The sequence below is a fragment of the Scaptodrosophila lebanonensis genome, unplaced genomic scaffold, assembly GCF_003285725.1.
Source record: "Scaptodrosophila lebanonensis strain 11010-0011.00,11010-0021.00 unplaced genomic scaffold, SlebRS2 tig00001410-arrow-pilon, whole genome shotgun sequence".
NCBI lineage: Eukaryota > Metazoa > Arthropoda > Insecta > Diptera > Drosophilidae > Scaptodrosophila > Scaptodrosophila lebanonensis.
In genome coordinates this window covers 935670-950861 of record NW_022060738.1, presented here as the reverse complement: position 1 = coordinate 950861, position 15192 = coordinate 935670, and the positions used below count along the sequence as shown (strand labels likewise).

Genomic DNA, 15192 nt, shown 5'->3' with positions numbered 1-15192 from the left:
TTAAGTTATTACGCTAGTCATTACAATTTAATCATAGTTTTAGTTTTCACATTAAACTTTTTCATTATTCTTTATAATTATATATTTTTAATTGGATAGTTTAATGGATAGTTTATACTTAATGTAAATTGCCTACTTAACTAAGTGTGTCGTTAATATTATAATTTTTGGTAACGTTAATTTAGTTAATGTTTTGTAAGTGTGCTAGAATCTTAACTCTAAAGTGCGTCTCGCTGCTAATTGTTTTTAGGTTATGCGGAAGATCATTCCACAGACGAACAGCAGAAATAAAGAAATTTTTTTCCGAGATTGCTAATTTAAATTTAGTGCAAACTATGTTGTTCGTTCTTCTTGATGTCGTGAAAGCAATTTTGTTGTGCAGATAATTTGGTTCCTTACGTGCAATAATTTTTTGCAAGAAGATTAGGGTTCTAAGCTTAATCCAGGAGTCAAGGGTCAGATTGAATATTTTATTGGTGTATGTCGTTATTGAATCTCTTCTTTGAATGTTGAAAATGTAAAATGCTGTAATTATTTTTTCAAATAATTTAGGAATGACAGAAAGTTTAGCAATGCCTCTATAGTTGGAATTGTCTGACCTACAGCGATTTTTGTGGATACCACTCCACTATAAACGATTCTAGCCAAGATATTAGAAATTAAAAAGCATAATGCGGAAGAGGTAAGAATTACCGTTAAAGGACTCAGAGGAGTACGTCGACTGGAACAAAATTGCAAATAAGTCGGCACTTAAAGAATCATTACAAGAATTGCTATTCGCAAGGAAAAATTACGATGGCAAAGTCGAAGATTTCCTCTTAGAATTCACGAGTTGTATAACTTTTTAGGGTCTTGTTTAAATTGGAGCTTGCAATGCACAAGATAATTTGTATAACACATGGAATTTAAAAGAAGAATATTCGATTTTGCAATACTATACTTGTATTTAGAGAAGTCAACACCTAAGTCCGTCTGTTTGAACTTTTTGAAACATCTGGATTTTATGTTTTTTAAGTTAGAAAGTCTACGCGTAAGCCATGGGATTAAGAGAAGAAAATGAGGCGACGCTATTGGGAACACAGACATCGAAGATGGAATACATGGTGTCATAAACAATTTTTGAAGCAACATCTATATCAACGGAGCTATACAAGAAAGACCAATTAGTATTAGAAATTAAATGCTTAAGCATAACAAAATCACCACGATGATTCCGCTGGCCTCTGGGCTTTTTACAGCTTCCGTTTCCTCTGGTGATAGGCGACTCGATGCCTGGTGAAATGTCTTTACAACTCCATCTGGAACAATTTTCAATTTCACTGAACATTATAGAGGTTCTTCTACTGGCTTGTATCTGCATTTGATTAATTTTTCAACCTCTCCACGATACTTGAGATTGGGCTTTGGTCTTCAAAAATAGTATATACGTCGATAGGATGCTCATCTGTACACTTCTGTTTAGACTCATGACTGTGAAACCAAAATCAGAATTAGACGATTTAGTGACGATGTTACCAGTAATCCTCGTGCGCGAGGCAAAGAAGTGAGAACATTCGAGACACAATCTGTCCCAGCGAGCTGTATGGTCGAGTCCAGGCCAAGGCAGTGACGATTTACGAATGCGTTCGGGCAATGCAACGACTGATGCGTGACGTGGATATGTCAGCGGAGGAGCAGCTGAAGCCCGTCCACAACAACGGGCTGTCAGAAGTTCGTAGCAGACTCTGCCGGGCTGGCGAAGAGGTGCGCTCGCTCGACGAGCACGCACAGGCGGCGAAGTAACTGCGGAAATCAATCCTGGTAAAGCCGCAGTCAGCTGGTAGCGGTGGGCCGAGCACCACGCGTCTCGCGAGTCCGGTGTTGGCGCAGCGCTTGTGAGCGGCAGACGGCGGAAATGTGCGCTCCGGGGGCGTGACTGTGTCGATGGCTGAAGAGACGGTTGGCAACAGCCGGGTGTTGCTGCCGCTGCTGACACTCACTGGGTGTAGGAATGGGCTCACAGTGGAGCTGGATTATATTCGTAGAGTCAGCGGTGCAGTGATCGTGGGTGGCCAGACACTGGAACTGCGGGACGAGGACGAGCGGCAGCTACGTGAAGTGGTTGGGCGAATCCCTCCCCCCTCTGCAGGATGTTGCGGTGTTCCCGGTGTAGACCGAGACGTCGACCCTGTGATGTCTGCTGGGCAGAATAAGGTACTGGTAGACGCTGGCCCCTAGGACGATGGGCACAGTGCCCCAAGGCTCGTCGGGAAGTTACAAACGGAGGCCAGAGACCACCTGGAAAGTCACGCACTGGCCGAAATCGCATACTTCTATTCCCTCGTTGGTCGTAGGTTGCAGACCGAGCGCTTGACGATGCCATCGGGCATGCAGCGTGTGGTGGGCCTTTCCGCATACTCTACAGCTGTCCCCGTTTAGAATGCTGATGTGGCAAGCAGTTCCGGCTGTACTCGTTAATTTAAACCTCCAGGGCCCGTTTGGTGGGTGGCAGTCTCAAGAATCGCGGGCAGTTCCGCAGCGAGTGCACACTACGAAATGAGCCCAGACCAAGGGCCTAATTTAATTTAAAATTGGAGGTGGCCTTGTAAAACAAGGCCTTGAAGCTTTTGACGCCAGCCGCCAATAAACCGCCTATGCCGGCAGCGCCTGGCGGCATGAAACGCCAGGATTCAGCAATCCGTGTCCTAGTTGCTTCCAGGAAATATCGCTTTAGCACCCTTTCAGCTCCAACGAAAGTGGTCCCGTTGCCCGAGTGGTTCCGGTCGGGATATCGCCTTTGTTCGTCGTAGTTCAGCGAGTTAGAGGAGACGAGCCGGCCGCATGCTCGCATGACTCCTTGGTCGTCCATAAAGAGTTCAAGTTCAGCAGACAGTTGCTGTTTGCTATCTTCTTCCGATCCGCCAAGGCGCTGTATTCTTGTGGATACTCCCTTCTCTGCGAGTAGGTCGTCAGGATCCGCTGAGCCTCGGCCAGCTCCTGATGCATCAGCTCCTCGGACGGCGACACAGGCAGCCTTCGACTCTGCCGACTCAAGTGCTGGATGTACGCCATCACTCTTAGCGCTTTTCCCAGATCGGATAGTCATTCGAGAAGGTCCGGAGCCGACGGCCGTGTGGCGAGATGCGAGTGGATACTGCACTCCTCCAGATTCCTCTCTTGTGGGGTCGGGTCCTGCGCCGACGAGTTGTCGCGGGGGGTCCGGAGCCACGCCGGCCCGTGCCACCACCTGTCGCTGCTTTCCAAATCCTGCGGCGAGATGTATCTGCTTGCACCACTCCTTGTGGTTCGTGACTTGCCCAATCCTGCCCAAAGGTGGTCCAGTTGCAAGCTGGTTTGCGCAGCCAGGCAAGCACGACGGACTAGTCGGCCAATGCTTCCAATGCTGCGACGAAGACAAACTCATCGGGACTGACTTATCCAGCGGATGCCCAGGGTCTTCGTCATGCTGGCATCTTCTATGTGCAAAAAGTCGGGGTACAGCAGGTGTTTGTACGGCGGACTCTGCAAGAGCTTCTTCTCATTTGCGGTCCACTTTCGGAGAGAAAAGCCAGCTACGCTAAATTCCTGCTGGAGCTCATCGATGGATGAAAGAGTGTCCTGTTTCGTGAAAGTTCCAGCCAGGACGTCATCCACGTACATGTAATCAGTGATGAACAGTTATTGCGATCGGGTGGCCTCTAAAAGTACTCTGACGGCCAGGGAGGGGCACAATTCACCCCAAAAGTGACTATGTTCAGCTCGAAATCGTACATGTTTCCGGCTGGATTGCGGTAAAGTATTCTCTTGGTGATGTCGGCACTGAACACGTACCGAAAGAAACGCCATTTCAGGACCTGCAGTGTCAGGTCGGATTGGAGGATGGGTCCCCAGTGTTGATCGTCATTCAGGCTCTTCGCGTTTGATGAAGGGCTTGAGGAACTGAATACCACGCGATGTGGTCGTGATGCTGTCCGGTTTCAAAACTCCATGGTGGGGGAGATACAAATCGGAGCAGCTCGTGGGCGGAGGAACCTGCTGCACATGTCCCAAGGCCAAATACTCTTGGATCTCTGCGTCTTCCTTCAATGGGTTCTTTTAAGCCGCGCCTCATTCCTCAAAAACTGCGCCAGCACAATGGATCGCGAAAGGCCCAGCTCAACAAGCTGCGTATCCTTGAATGGGAGGCCCACGACGTAGCTTCCGTCCGTCTGCTGTCCTGTTGTGCTTGTGAACAATTGCTCGCTGAATGCATAGTCGCCTTGGAGCAGCTGGCTGGGATGTCCTCCACATCCCAAAACTTGGGCATCCCAGGTTCATCTTCTCGCGTGATGCTAGTCGCATCCAATTAAAAATACGGAGGGCAAAATATCCGGACCGCTGAGCACGTCTACTGGCGAACTTTGGTAAAAGGTGCGGTCTGCCAACATCAAATTTGGCCAATCCTTCAAAACTTCAAGGGGGAACGAATAAGACGGCAGATGCCCGGCCAACTGGTAACGTTGCACACCTTGGTGCTGATGCCCCAGGCCGTTCTATTGATTCCGGAAACCTGGGCTCTAACTCGTTGAAAGGGAAGTTGGAGTCTGTGGCGTAGACTCTCTGAAATAAAGGTTCCCTCTGAACCAGAATTAATCAAACGTGAGCCATTTCAAGTAGTCACCATTGAACACTTCGGTCTCCACTGGCGGAAGGTGACAACCCCTAGATTGGAATGCGGACGCCCTCTCAATATGCTCAGAGAGCAGAGTGGCGCACCGCCCGTAAACGCGATAGTGATTTGCATGGCTTGTTTTTGCGGGACACTAGACTCTAATTGATTTACAGTCCGGGACCAGTGGTCATCCTCCTGCTCTACCTTTTCCATAGAACCTTGACCTACTCTAGTCGAATTTTGAGCGTGAGCTGCGCATCGATGATCAGGCCAATACCGATGAACAGCTTCATTTTTGTATTATCAAATTATTTTTCGGTCTAACACGTTTTGAATAAATGTATCCTGATTTTGGACTTTCCATTTCCGATGTACGCTTAACAGGCATAGGCCTGGTGGTTAAAAAAAATGTTTAAAATGTTATAAAGAAATAATACAAAATGTATTACATACCGTTCTCTCATAGTTGAGCGTAGCCATGTCGTTATTCTTCTTACAGTACTGAAAGATTTTTCAATTGTTGCTGTCGTACAAGGCTGGGACATAGCAATACTAAGAGCGGTTTTAATACTAGGGAAAACAGTTCAGTTTCTTTCCACACTTCGCAAAGCTGTTGTTCTGACATATTAATTCCTTTTTTTTCTTTCCACAACTTGTACCATAGCTCGGCCTCTTGGTCAACTCAACCAAATTATAAAACTGTTTAAAACAGTCTGCTTTCAATTTAAACTCTTCAACATTAAGCTTAAGCATATTTTGAGGATGGAGCAAAAGTAATAAGAACGCAGGATTTTTTTCTTCACAGAATCTATTTTTTAAAGCTGTGCAAAGCGAGTCAACATACGGGATAAAAAATTTACCTTTTCCAATATTCTGAGGGTGTTGATGAAGGATGATTTTATCTTTGGTTCTGTCGTGCAACTAATCTTGGTATAGTATATATCTGCACCAATTTGGCTTGCAATTGTATCTGCAATATGTAAAATATTTTATATTTTTTATCAGCATTTTCGCGATGTTCCAAAACAAGATCTGTTATAGTTTTTATATGTTCCGTACACTTCAATAAGTCCAAACTTTTGGATTGCATTGCATTTGCAACCGGTGCCATTTCATTGCAGCAGAATGGAGCTGGAATGCAGACTTTTGGGTTGCAGAGTTACTTTCTATAGAAATTTTTTCCAAGCCGTCGACGATACTTATAAAGTTTTATTTAAAAAGAATTATACTTTTGTGACCATCGAGTATCGCATAGCAATGGTATATTAGGAGCATAAGTTCTTCTTATGCATGATTCTCGAAAAAAAGTTATTATATCTTTAATAGTAAATACAGTGTTGCGTATCTCTGGTACTGCGCTTAAATCATTAATAACTAAATTGAGCCTATGACTGGCGCAATGAAAATACAAAGCTTTTTATAGCCTGTACCCAAAGGGTGAAAGGCTATACTAGTTTTGTGCGCATGTATGTAACACACAGATCAGGATGAGAAGCCGAGTGGATATAGCCTTGTCCGTCCGTCCGTCTGTCTGTCCGTCTGTCCGTATGAACGCAAAGATCTCAGAAAGTATAGGAGCTAGAATAACCAAACTTGGTTTCCATATTCTCCTAAGACCGAGAAAGTACGAGTTTGAGTTTTTTTTCGATGCACCCCCCCCCCCCCCCCCACTCACCCGCAATTCGTGTTTTTTCTTATAACTTCCGTAATTCTCGGAATTTTAAAATCAATTTTGGTAGGTACATCGAGTTAGTAATAATGTGTCCGTGTGCCAAATTTCATCATGCTCATGCGCTGCCTGCAGCTCTGTCGGCAGTGCTGCCCGCAGCTGTTGTTATTGTTGCTGCTTTGGTTCAACTTTGTGCTGCATACATACACGCATATAAACACGCATAGGTACGTGATGTAAATGTATGCTGTTAAAACTGAACATAAACATGTATTCTAATTTAATTAAATTAATTAATTAATTCATTCATTTTTTTTAATAATTTAATTTTTTGTTTTAATTTTTCTTTTTTGTGGAGAGTACAGGCTATTTTACTGTCGGGCTTGCTCGACTGTAGCGTTCTATCTTGTTTATAAGTTACTTTTAAAAGCTTTTGTACACCTCCAATTTTACCAGCCATAGTGAAACATTCATCATATCCCTGACCAACAAATTTTGACTGATCCAGTCCTTCTTTTTTATAAATTCATCAATTACTGAAGCTATTGCTTTCGCATCCATCGCATGCAACTCATAAAACCGGACAAATTCTTCGAATCTCAATGGATAGTTGATCTTTCCCAGAAATGCCTGCACTCTCATTAGCTAGAATGCTGTATGAGTATGCTCTTTTTTCCTTCAAAATTATATTTTCTTTTACAACTTCTGCGCACAAATTAATAATATCATTTTGAATTTGTGAAGAATTTAACATTATGTGCACTGGTGTATCATTTAGAAATGCATTTGCCTCCATTTCCGCTCCAATATGGCATTGGGTCAATGGATGACTTTTCACATTTCATGCATATGATTATACCGGGTGAATGGTTTTCTTACGAAAGACCCCAAACCCCTTTATAATTTTTTGGGGAAAAAAGTACGCAGTACAAGCATAGAGCACCTTTAACTTTTTTGGAATATGCCAACCACGGTGTGTACATTTCCAGGCAATGTGGGAAAAATTTTTTATTTGGAGATACTGCATCTAGCTGTGGGGTGGCACCCAACAATTTCGTAACATATATATTTTCTGCGTTTTCGAAATCATTACAGAACGACCGATCCAATTGCCGATATCATTAGAATGATAAATGACATCTCTGGTAGGCTCACCTAAGTTTTGTTGTCTTGGTTTGGCGCTTGCTCTTCTGACCTCACATTTCTTCTCCGAATTCACATGGTTCAAGTACCAAGTAAAATACTGAGCTACTAGTTCATTACTAGGGGCTAACATAACAAACAACAACACTGCTCCTTGTGACCATGACCAATATTCGCTTCAATTTCCGATAAATCCGCTTCTCAGCGAATACAAATCGCTTACTATTTAATTGGGTGAATAACATTTCTAAGCAAAAAAAGCCTGTTGCCTCGCGTGGTGAATCGACGATGACGTATTGGCTCACGTTGGCGAGGTGAAGAAATGTTACAAAGTTTGTGTTATGTTTTAGAGGGACTTTTGAGAACGTAAACAAAAGACATTCACATGTAATGTTGTAAAGCGCGGCAAATATAAACGCTATTGGATGGGATATAGTTGATATATGTATGGATATATGTATATGTGTGTATGTATTATGTGGAATATGGGTGCAATGTGTATAAATATGGTTACAATATGTGTAAATATATATGGAATTAATTGTTTGATGTGGCTAGGTTTATATACGATATTGTGGCCGATTAGTAGTGGCCGGCAATGACTGCAATGCGGAATGCTGGCGGCGGTGTGTGGAAGCCAAATCGCCGAAGTCGGTTTTGTGCAGCTGAAAATTCTCTTTGGCCAATTTGAGGTTACCATCAGCTCTAGAGATCAGCTCGACGACTGTTGCCTATGGACAGTTTAGTGGGGGCAAGTTTTCGTATTTGACGAGAATCACGTCAGTGATAGCGATTCCAAGGCATGGAGTACGCCATTCTGAACGTTCGTGGAGTGAGCTACTCTTCGTCGAAGTCGAGTATTGAAGAGGTAATAGAATGGTAAAAGTGGTGCTTTGTCGTCTTTACTGCCGCTTCCCAAAGTCTGCCAAAGTGTAGTGAACGAAGAGTTATAAATCGCAAATCAATTGAAACTGCTAGGCAAAAAGCTTGACTGCAAAATAAAACGGCGGGTTCTTCAGCCTTGTAGCGCCTTGTAGTTATGCGAAGGCGGTGATAACCGAATGGAACGGAACAGAATGTGAGTTCCATGATGCAGGCAAGCCATTGTTAGGCCAGAGCACCGGATAGGATGAATGAATTTGTAGACGAGTCCTAAAAAAAACGTTAGCAACTTGAAAAAGAGTTTAGAAAATTGCAGCCTGCATCGGTGGAACGTGCCATTTCGAGCAGCAATTTATGACGAAGTTCAGGCATCAAGTGTAAAGGAAAGCAGGATTCAGGCAATTTTCTTTTGCTTTCTGTAAGAAATTTCGGTCCATGAGCCCACAACGAAGAATCCAAAATCCGGGCAGAGCTCCTCTAGAAAAATGTCTCTCCAGATGTCAACTCCTGAATCGCTGCTATATGATTGCAAATGAATATCATGAAGCTCGAAGACTCGCTACAAAGCTAAGATGATACGACGGATGAGTCAGACCAGCAATAGTATGGGCGACAGAATATTCTCATCTTGTCCACTTCATGCATTACCTGCGCCAGTAACGCAGCACACAAGCTCCATAAGCGCTCACGATGACATCGCTAAGGCCAATTGACTTAATGGTTGCGTTGGAAATAAGCACCAGCCATGGAAATGTGAACGGTGGCGCACGTTCAAAATTAGAGCAGAAACCAATTCACGAATTAGCCGGAAAACTGTCAAAAAGATTTTAGATTTTGTTATTACAGGACAAGGAGGACCAAGGGGGTCGTAGAAGCGTGGGATACCGTGAATCCATCAATCACAAGTCTGAGCACGACATGGTATTAATGTTCCAGCACGACTCCTCACGTTTACAACGGCAGTAGTGAGAAGTACAACATACGAGTTGAGATGGGCAGAAGCGTGCAGATACGAAGATGTGGCAGTCATGACATTTTGAAATTATGACGATGATGGCAATTGCATCAGATGCAGGCGCTCTTGGACCCTTCCAAATGAAGAAGGCTGTGATTCCTCGCTCCGCAGATTCTATATATTGCAGGTTCTATATTGATAGCATTTAGACACAGGAAAAGCTTTCTCGCGATAGATTTGCAAATTGGGAACAGCTGTGTGGCATCACAAAATACACGCACTTTCGCACTATGATTAGTAGCTACAAAATATTTTCTACTGTTGTTAGTATTTTTGCTGCCCTTTCCCACCTGTGAACCAAAATTGTACATTGCAGTAGCCTGTTCCATATTTTCCAACCTTTTCCTTTCTTAAGAAGGATGTAAGCTGTTGCATCATCGGAACAGTTTCTTCCCATTTGGACTGAGTCTCATTTTCCATCTCTGCAGCAGCGTATGACACAATCGGCGATCTGCTCTGAATTTCCCATTCCATGTAGTGCCTGCATGTGCGCGTTAGGCTTGTTCGAAAACTCTCGCAATTTGGCAGCTTTGGGTTCTAATACCAAGGGAGGCAAAATCAACCCCAATTTTTTTTTTTTACTTTTTTTAATCTTGTCAATCGATGTTCTATACATTCTAATTTTATATGTACTGTTTAAGTTCATATTGTAATAATTATTCACATGTGTAAACATAATGTTCATGTCCAATCATGTGGTTAGCTTGAGTGTCCCACACGTGGAATATGGTACATTTGTGCTGCTGGCCACCCATAAATAAAAATTGTTAAACAAAAAAGAAATCAATAACCAACTTGTACTTTTTTATTCATTTTTCTAATTGTTTTCAATATTTTTAACTACTACACATATGTACATAGTGTTTCAAAGTCGAGGCTGACGGGAGCCGAGTAGATATAGCTACGTTCTTCTGTATAACCGCCGACAATTAAAACACGAACGATTTCTATTTTAAATGTATAATTTGCCGCGCAAGGCCAATTTTGTTCGTCAATGAACCAAATTAAGATACACAATTTAAGAAGCCACCAACTCAAATAGTTGAGCCTTTAAGCACTATGTACATGAGTAGAAGTTGTCGGAAGAGTGGGGGAAGGAGAAAGACTCTGAAATACACATGTGCTGCGAACTCATATAACGCATCTTGGACTACAATTTAGTATCTAGCTCTCAAGGTATCCGAGATATAGGTGATTATATAAACGGTGTTACGCAAAATGAGCAATAGGGGAAGAGTAAGGGGTGAATAAAAAATACAATTAACTGTACTGTTTAGAGATCCTTGCGTTCATACAGACGGCCGGACAGATGGACATTGCTGTAAAAGCAAAAGGCTAAAAGAGTATATTAGTTTTGTGAAATTTATATTTATGTAAATATAGTATTTTAATGATTAATGAAAACTTTCGGTGTCGATAAATTCTTTAATTATTTCAAGGGGAGCTGTTTAGATCTTGTAACACCGTTTTTGGTCATTTCAAAGTCATGTTCACAAAGGTGAACATAGTCTTAGTAGGCAGCGACTATAAGGTTTGCCCTGTGCAAGATGTTCACAAAAATGAACAAGAGCTCAGGAATTAGCATAGGCAACACAAGCAGTAACAGAATAAGCCGCATGCAGCAGCGCTACAGGCCAACGCATTGTGGGTAGCAAGGAATGCATATACATATGGAGCGACAGGTTTAAGGGTGCACTAGATAAGAAAGGCTTCCAATACATATGGAGGGGAAAACCACTTGATACGATTAGGATAGAATAAGACAAAAAATGTAAAATTAGAGTAAGTACAATGTTTAGAGAATAAGAAAGAGTCAAATATTAAATTATTAGTACATAAGAAAAAACTAGTAAATACGACAAAAATTGTATAAATACTGATGGAATTTCAGGAAAAAACTTAGAATGAATTTGGAAATTGAAGCAGTAGTTTGTTTTCTTTTTGTTCTCCCAAAAATGTTTCGAAATTTGGTTGCGACATCTGGTTAAAAAGAATAGTTGTGAGCTGTATAGCAAGCCACTATTCACACAGTCACCAATGTATATTCCTGAGTGTCACAATGTTGGTAAACCGAAATACTGATACGCTTTCTTTACATATATTTAACATGCACATTAGTTTGACTGTGGATAAAGTTTCATTTTAAACAGTGACTTACTTAATACGTTCGCAGCTCCAACGGTCGTACGGGAAACGGCTGCTGCTGTGGTGGATTTCCAGAACCGGCCGGACTAACCGCTTACATCTCTAATGAATGTGAATTTATATTTCAAATGTGTGTATGTGTCAAGTAAGGTCGGCATGAGAGTGAAGGCCCAAAGCAGACTTAACAATGGCAACAGCCTTAACTGCAACCGGAGTAACTTAGAGATGTTACTCGGAGTTACTCCGCTGGACATACACGCTCGTCTATTTGCGAAAAAGACTGCGCAAAGCCTTTGACTATGTGTCAGTAAAAAGGAGGCATTGAGACCAATGAGATGGCAGACACTCTTCTAAGCAATGAATAAATCTTGCCCAGACATATATAAACTACCTACCGATACCACCAAAAACGATCCACAGCAGGTGGAAGCATAAGGCATGGACTAAGGCAGGAGAAGAGTGGATAAACACAACCAATTGCAGAACAGCGCACACGATGTGCAAGGGAAGTCACCATAAACTCATCCAATTCCTCCTGCAACTCCAGAGAAATGAGTGCAGACTTATCACAGGCGTAATGTCAGGTCACTGCCTAGTAGCTGCCCATAACAAGAAGATGGGCATCACAGCTGAGGACAGATGTAGGAAATGCGAAAAGTCCGATCATATTGTAAGCCACTGCCTAGCATTCTATACCTATAGAGCCAAATACTTACTCGCATACACCTTAGACTCGATGAAGGATGCATGTAGGATTGCCATCAACGGTCCACCGGGTCAATCTATCCATAATAATAGGCAGTAATAGAATCTGCGTTATTATCAATATGTACTTATGGTACCGACCAATTCTTCTTAATTAGGTAAGTGCATTTAATGTCATTTAGCTACGAATTATAAAATAATGGTCATTTTTCTTTATTTTCTTTTCAACAATGTGTAATATTTTATGCATATATCAAAGAAATGAAAATTGAACTTCAGCTCTCAGCATTACCACTCCTGAAGGATTGACTTTCACTTTAATTTTTGTGTTTGGATATAATATACCATAGTCCACATTTTCGTAAAGATCCTGAAAATAGGAGAGATTTTTATTTGGTAAATTCACCACGGATCGTTTTATAAGAATACAAGTTAACGTGACGTAGTAACATAAGATAAAATAAAACTTGCATAAGCTGTACTTACTAAATAAAGTCATTAAAACTAGCTAAGTAATAATTGTAATAACAATAAAATTCGTTCGTTTTTATTCGTGTATAATTTAAGAATTTTCATTTAAATTTATTATTTTAATCTAATCATGCTTATGGGTTTTTTTGTATAATTTTTCCCGCTTTAAATTTGTGTGAAAAATGTAACAGACAGAAGACGGCGTGGCAGACCCCACAAAGAATATATATTCTTGATCAGCATGACAAGACGAGTCGTTCTAGCCCTGTCTGTCTGTCTGTCCGTATGAATACCTGGATCTCAGCGACTATAAAAAAATAAGTTTTTTCACAAAGTTGCCTTATGTGCGTACGTTATAAGGGTTTGTTTTATTTTTTAATTTTTTTTGGGGGGTTTCCGTAACGCCTTTTGTATAATCACCTATATTTCGGAAACTATAAGACCTAGGGACACCAAGTTTTAGTCCCAGATGCCTTATGTGAATACGCAGAAAATGTGTATTTTTTAATTTCCCTCCCTTCCTCCTCACCATGGCAATTAGTGATTTCCCACAATTCCTGTGTTTCTTGGAATTTTTCATTAAAACTCGAATAATACACCCAGTTAGTGATTATGAGTCCGTGTGCCAAGTTTTATCATGATAGGCCGATTTAACAGGAAGTTGTAGCCGAATACGTATGTATGGGCAAGCAGTGGCCGCAGCTGTTGTTGTTGTTAATGCTTTGCGAGACATACACAGACACACACAAATACACACATAACTGCATAGACGTTTGTCAGCAACGCACTGCTGCGATCCTGCACCTGTTGCTTAGGTCTGGACTATTTGGCAAGTAAACACGAGGACATTCTCTGCGAGATTGGAGTGGGGACCAGCCAGCAACGTATGAACATTCCCTCTATCAGGATGTTCCGCAGCGAATCGCTTAACACTCGAGTCTTCGCAGCTGCACTGGAGGACCTCTGGGCCACTGGTACTGCCTAGTATCAGCTAGGGTTGAAGAAGCCGGTCTAGCGATCTGGTGGAGCGAACAAATTGTTGAGGCGCGCAGAGCCTGCCTCAGAACCAGTCGGATTTATCAACGCTCTAGAGAATCACCGGAGGCCCATGAACTTCAGGGGGCTTACCTGCAAAAAAGGAGGGCCCTAAAGAGATTTATAAAAGACAGCAAGAAGCGCTGCTTCTTGGAGTTGTGTGACTCTGCCCAGCATGACCCATGGGGCAAAGCCTACCAGATTCTGTTTAAGCGTCTGGGCCAGAATGCATCCTCAGTACCGACGGACGCACAGTCCCTAGACCGCATAGTCGAGGTGCTATTCCCACGCGGTCAATCCGTAGTGCCAAGTGAATTCCTGCTTGACTTGGGCAGCCTACGATTGACATGGTGACGATCGAGGAGCTGTCAGCAGCCGCTCGTAGACTTAAGCCGACTACACCGCCCGGCCCTGATTTATCCCAAACAGAGTTCTACCCATCAGCATTCGTGGATTTGTACAATCAATGCATTCGCGAAGGTGTATTTCCAGACAAATGGCAGACGCAAAGGCTTATCCTCCTACACAAGCCTCATCAGGATGCATCGTCCTACAGGCCAATCTGTCTCTTGGACACCATGGGCAAGATATTGGAGAAGCTCATTAGTGACAGATTAAATGTGGCGCTGGAAAGGTCCGGAGGACTTTCACCCAACCAATTCGGCTTCCGCAAGGCTCGATCCACGGTAGATGCCATCAATCAGGTGTCAACATAGCCAGTGACGCTGGAAGGGAGGCAACAAAAAATACTGCCTACTCGCCTAATTCAGCTGAATGGGGCCGGATCCTGATGGCCTTGAAGAATTTCTCCATCCCGCCGTACCTTTTCGTAATAGTGCAGAGCTATTTTGACGGGACAACGCTGCGCTATGGCATCGACGAGGGAACACGCACGTATCACATATCCCGGGGCATGCCCCAAGGCTCCGTGCTGGGGCAACTCCTGTGGAATGTGATGTACGATGGCGTCCTGCGGCTGCGTCTACCAAGGTGGTCCATATTATTGGATTGTCAGACGACGTGGCGCTAGTTACAGTAGCTAGGAGCTGCGAGACGTTGAGACGACCTGCAATGCAGCGATTGGTGTAGTCCCAAACTGGGTCAGCGCTGCTGGGCTGATGCTGGCTCCCAAAAAAAACGGCGGCGGTCCTGGTCAGTAGCCGGAAAACGGTTGAAACTGCGCGCATAACTGTCGGCAGCACAACGGTGGAGTCGAAGCGCGCACTAAAATACCTCGTAATGATGCTCGATACGAGGCTCTGCTTTCGAGAACACATGGTATACAAGTAATTTGTCTTTGTGAAAATGCAAAGTAGATGTATTCTTGATCAGCATAACAAGACGAGTCGATCTATGTCTGTCTGTCCGTCCGTCCGTCTGTATGAACACCTGGATCTCAGGGACTATAATTGTTATATTTTGTTATATTTAAATATATTTGCTGTTCACGTACTGCCCACAGCTTTTGTTGATGTTGGTGCTTTGGTTGACTGCAAA

The 15192-nt window shown here is 42.9% G+C and overlaps 1 protein-coding gene across 1 annotated transcript in view; it reads right to left on the bottom strand.

Moving 5' to 3' along the window:
• Positions 1-12442: 12442 nt before the first annotated feature.
• Positions 12443-15192, bottom strand: part of LOC115630733 (alpha-N-acetylgalactosaminidase) — a 51536-nt gene continuing 48786 nt past the window's right edge. The window contains exon 5 of the mRNA XM_030527387.1: positions 12443-12559. Within this exon, the coding sequence (XP_030383247.1) occupies positions 12443-12559 (117 nt within the window). The remainder of the gene's footprint in view (positions 12560-15192) is intronic.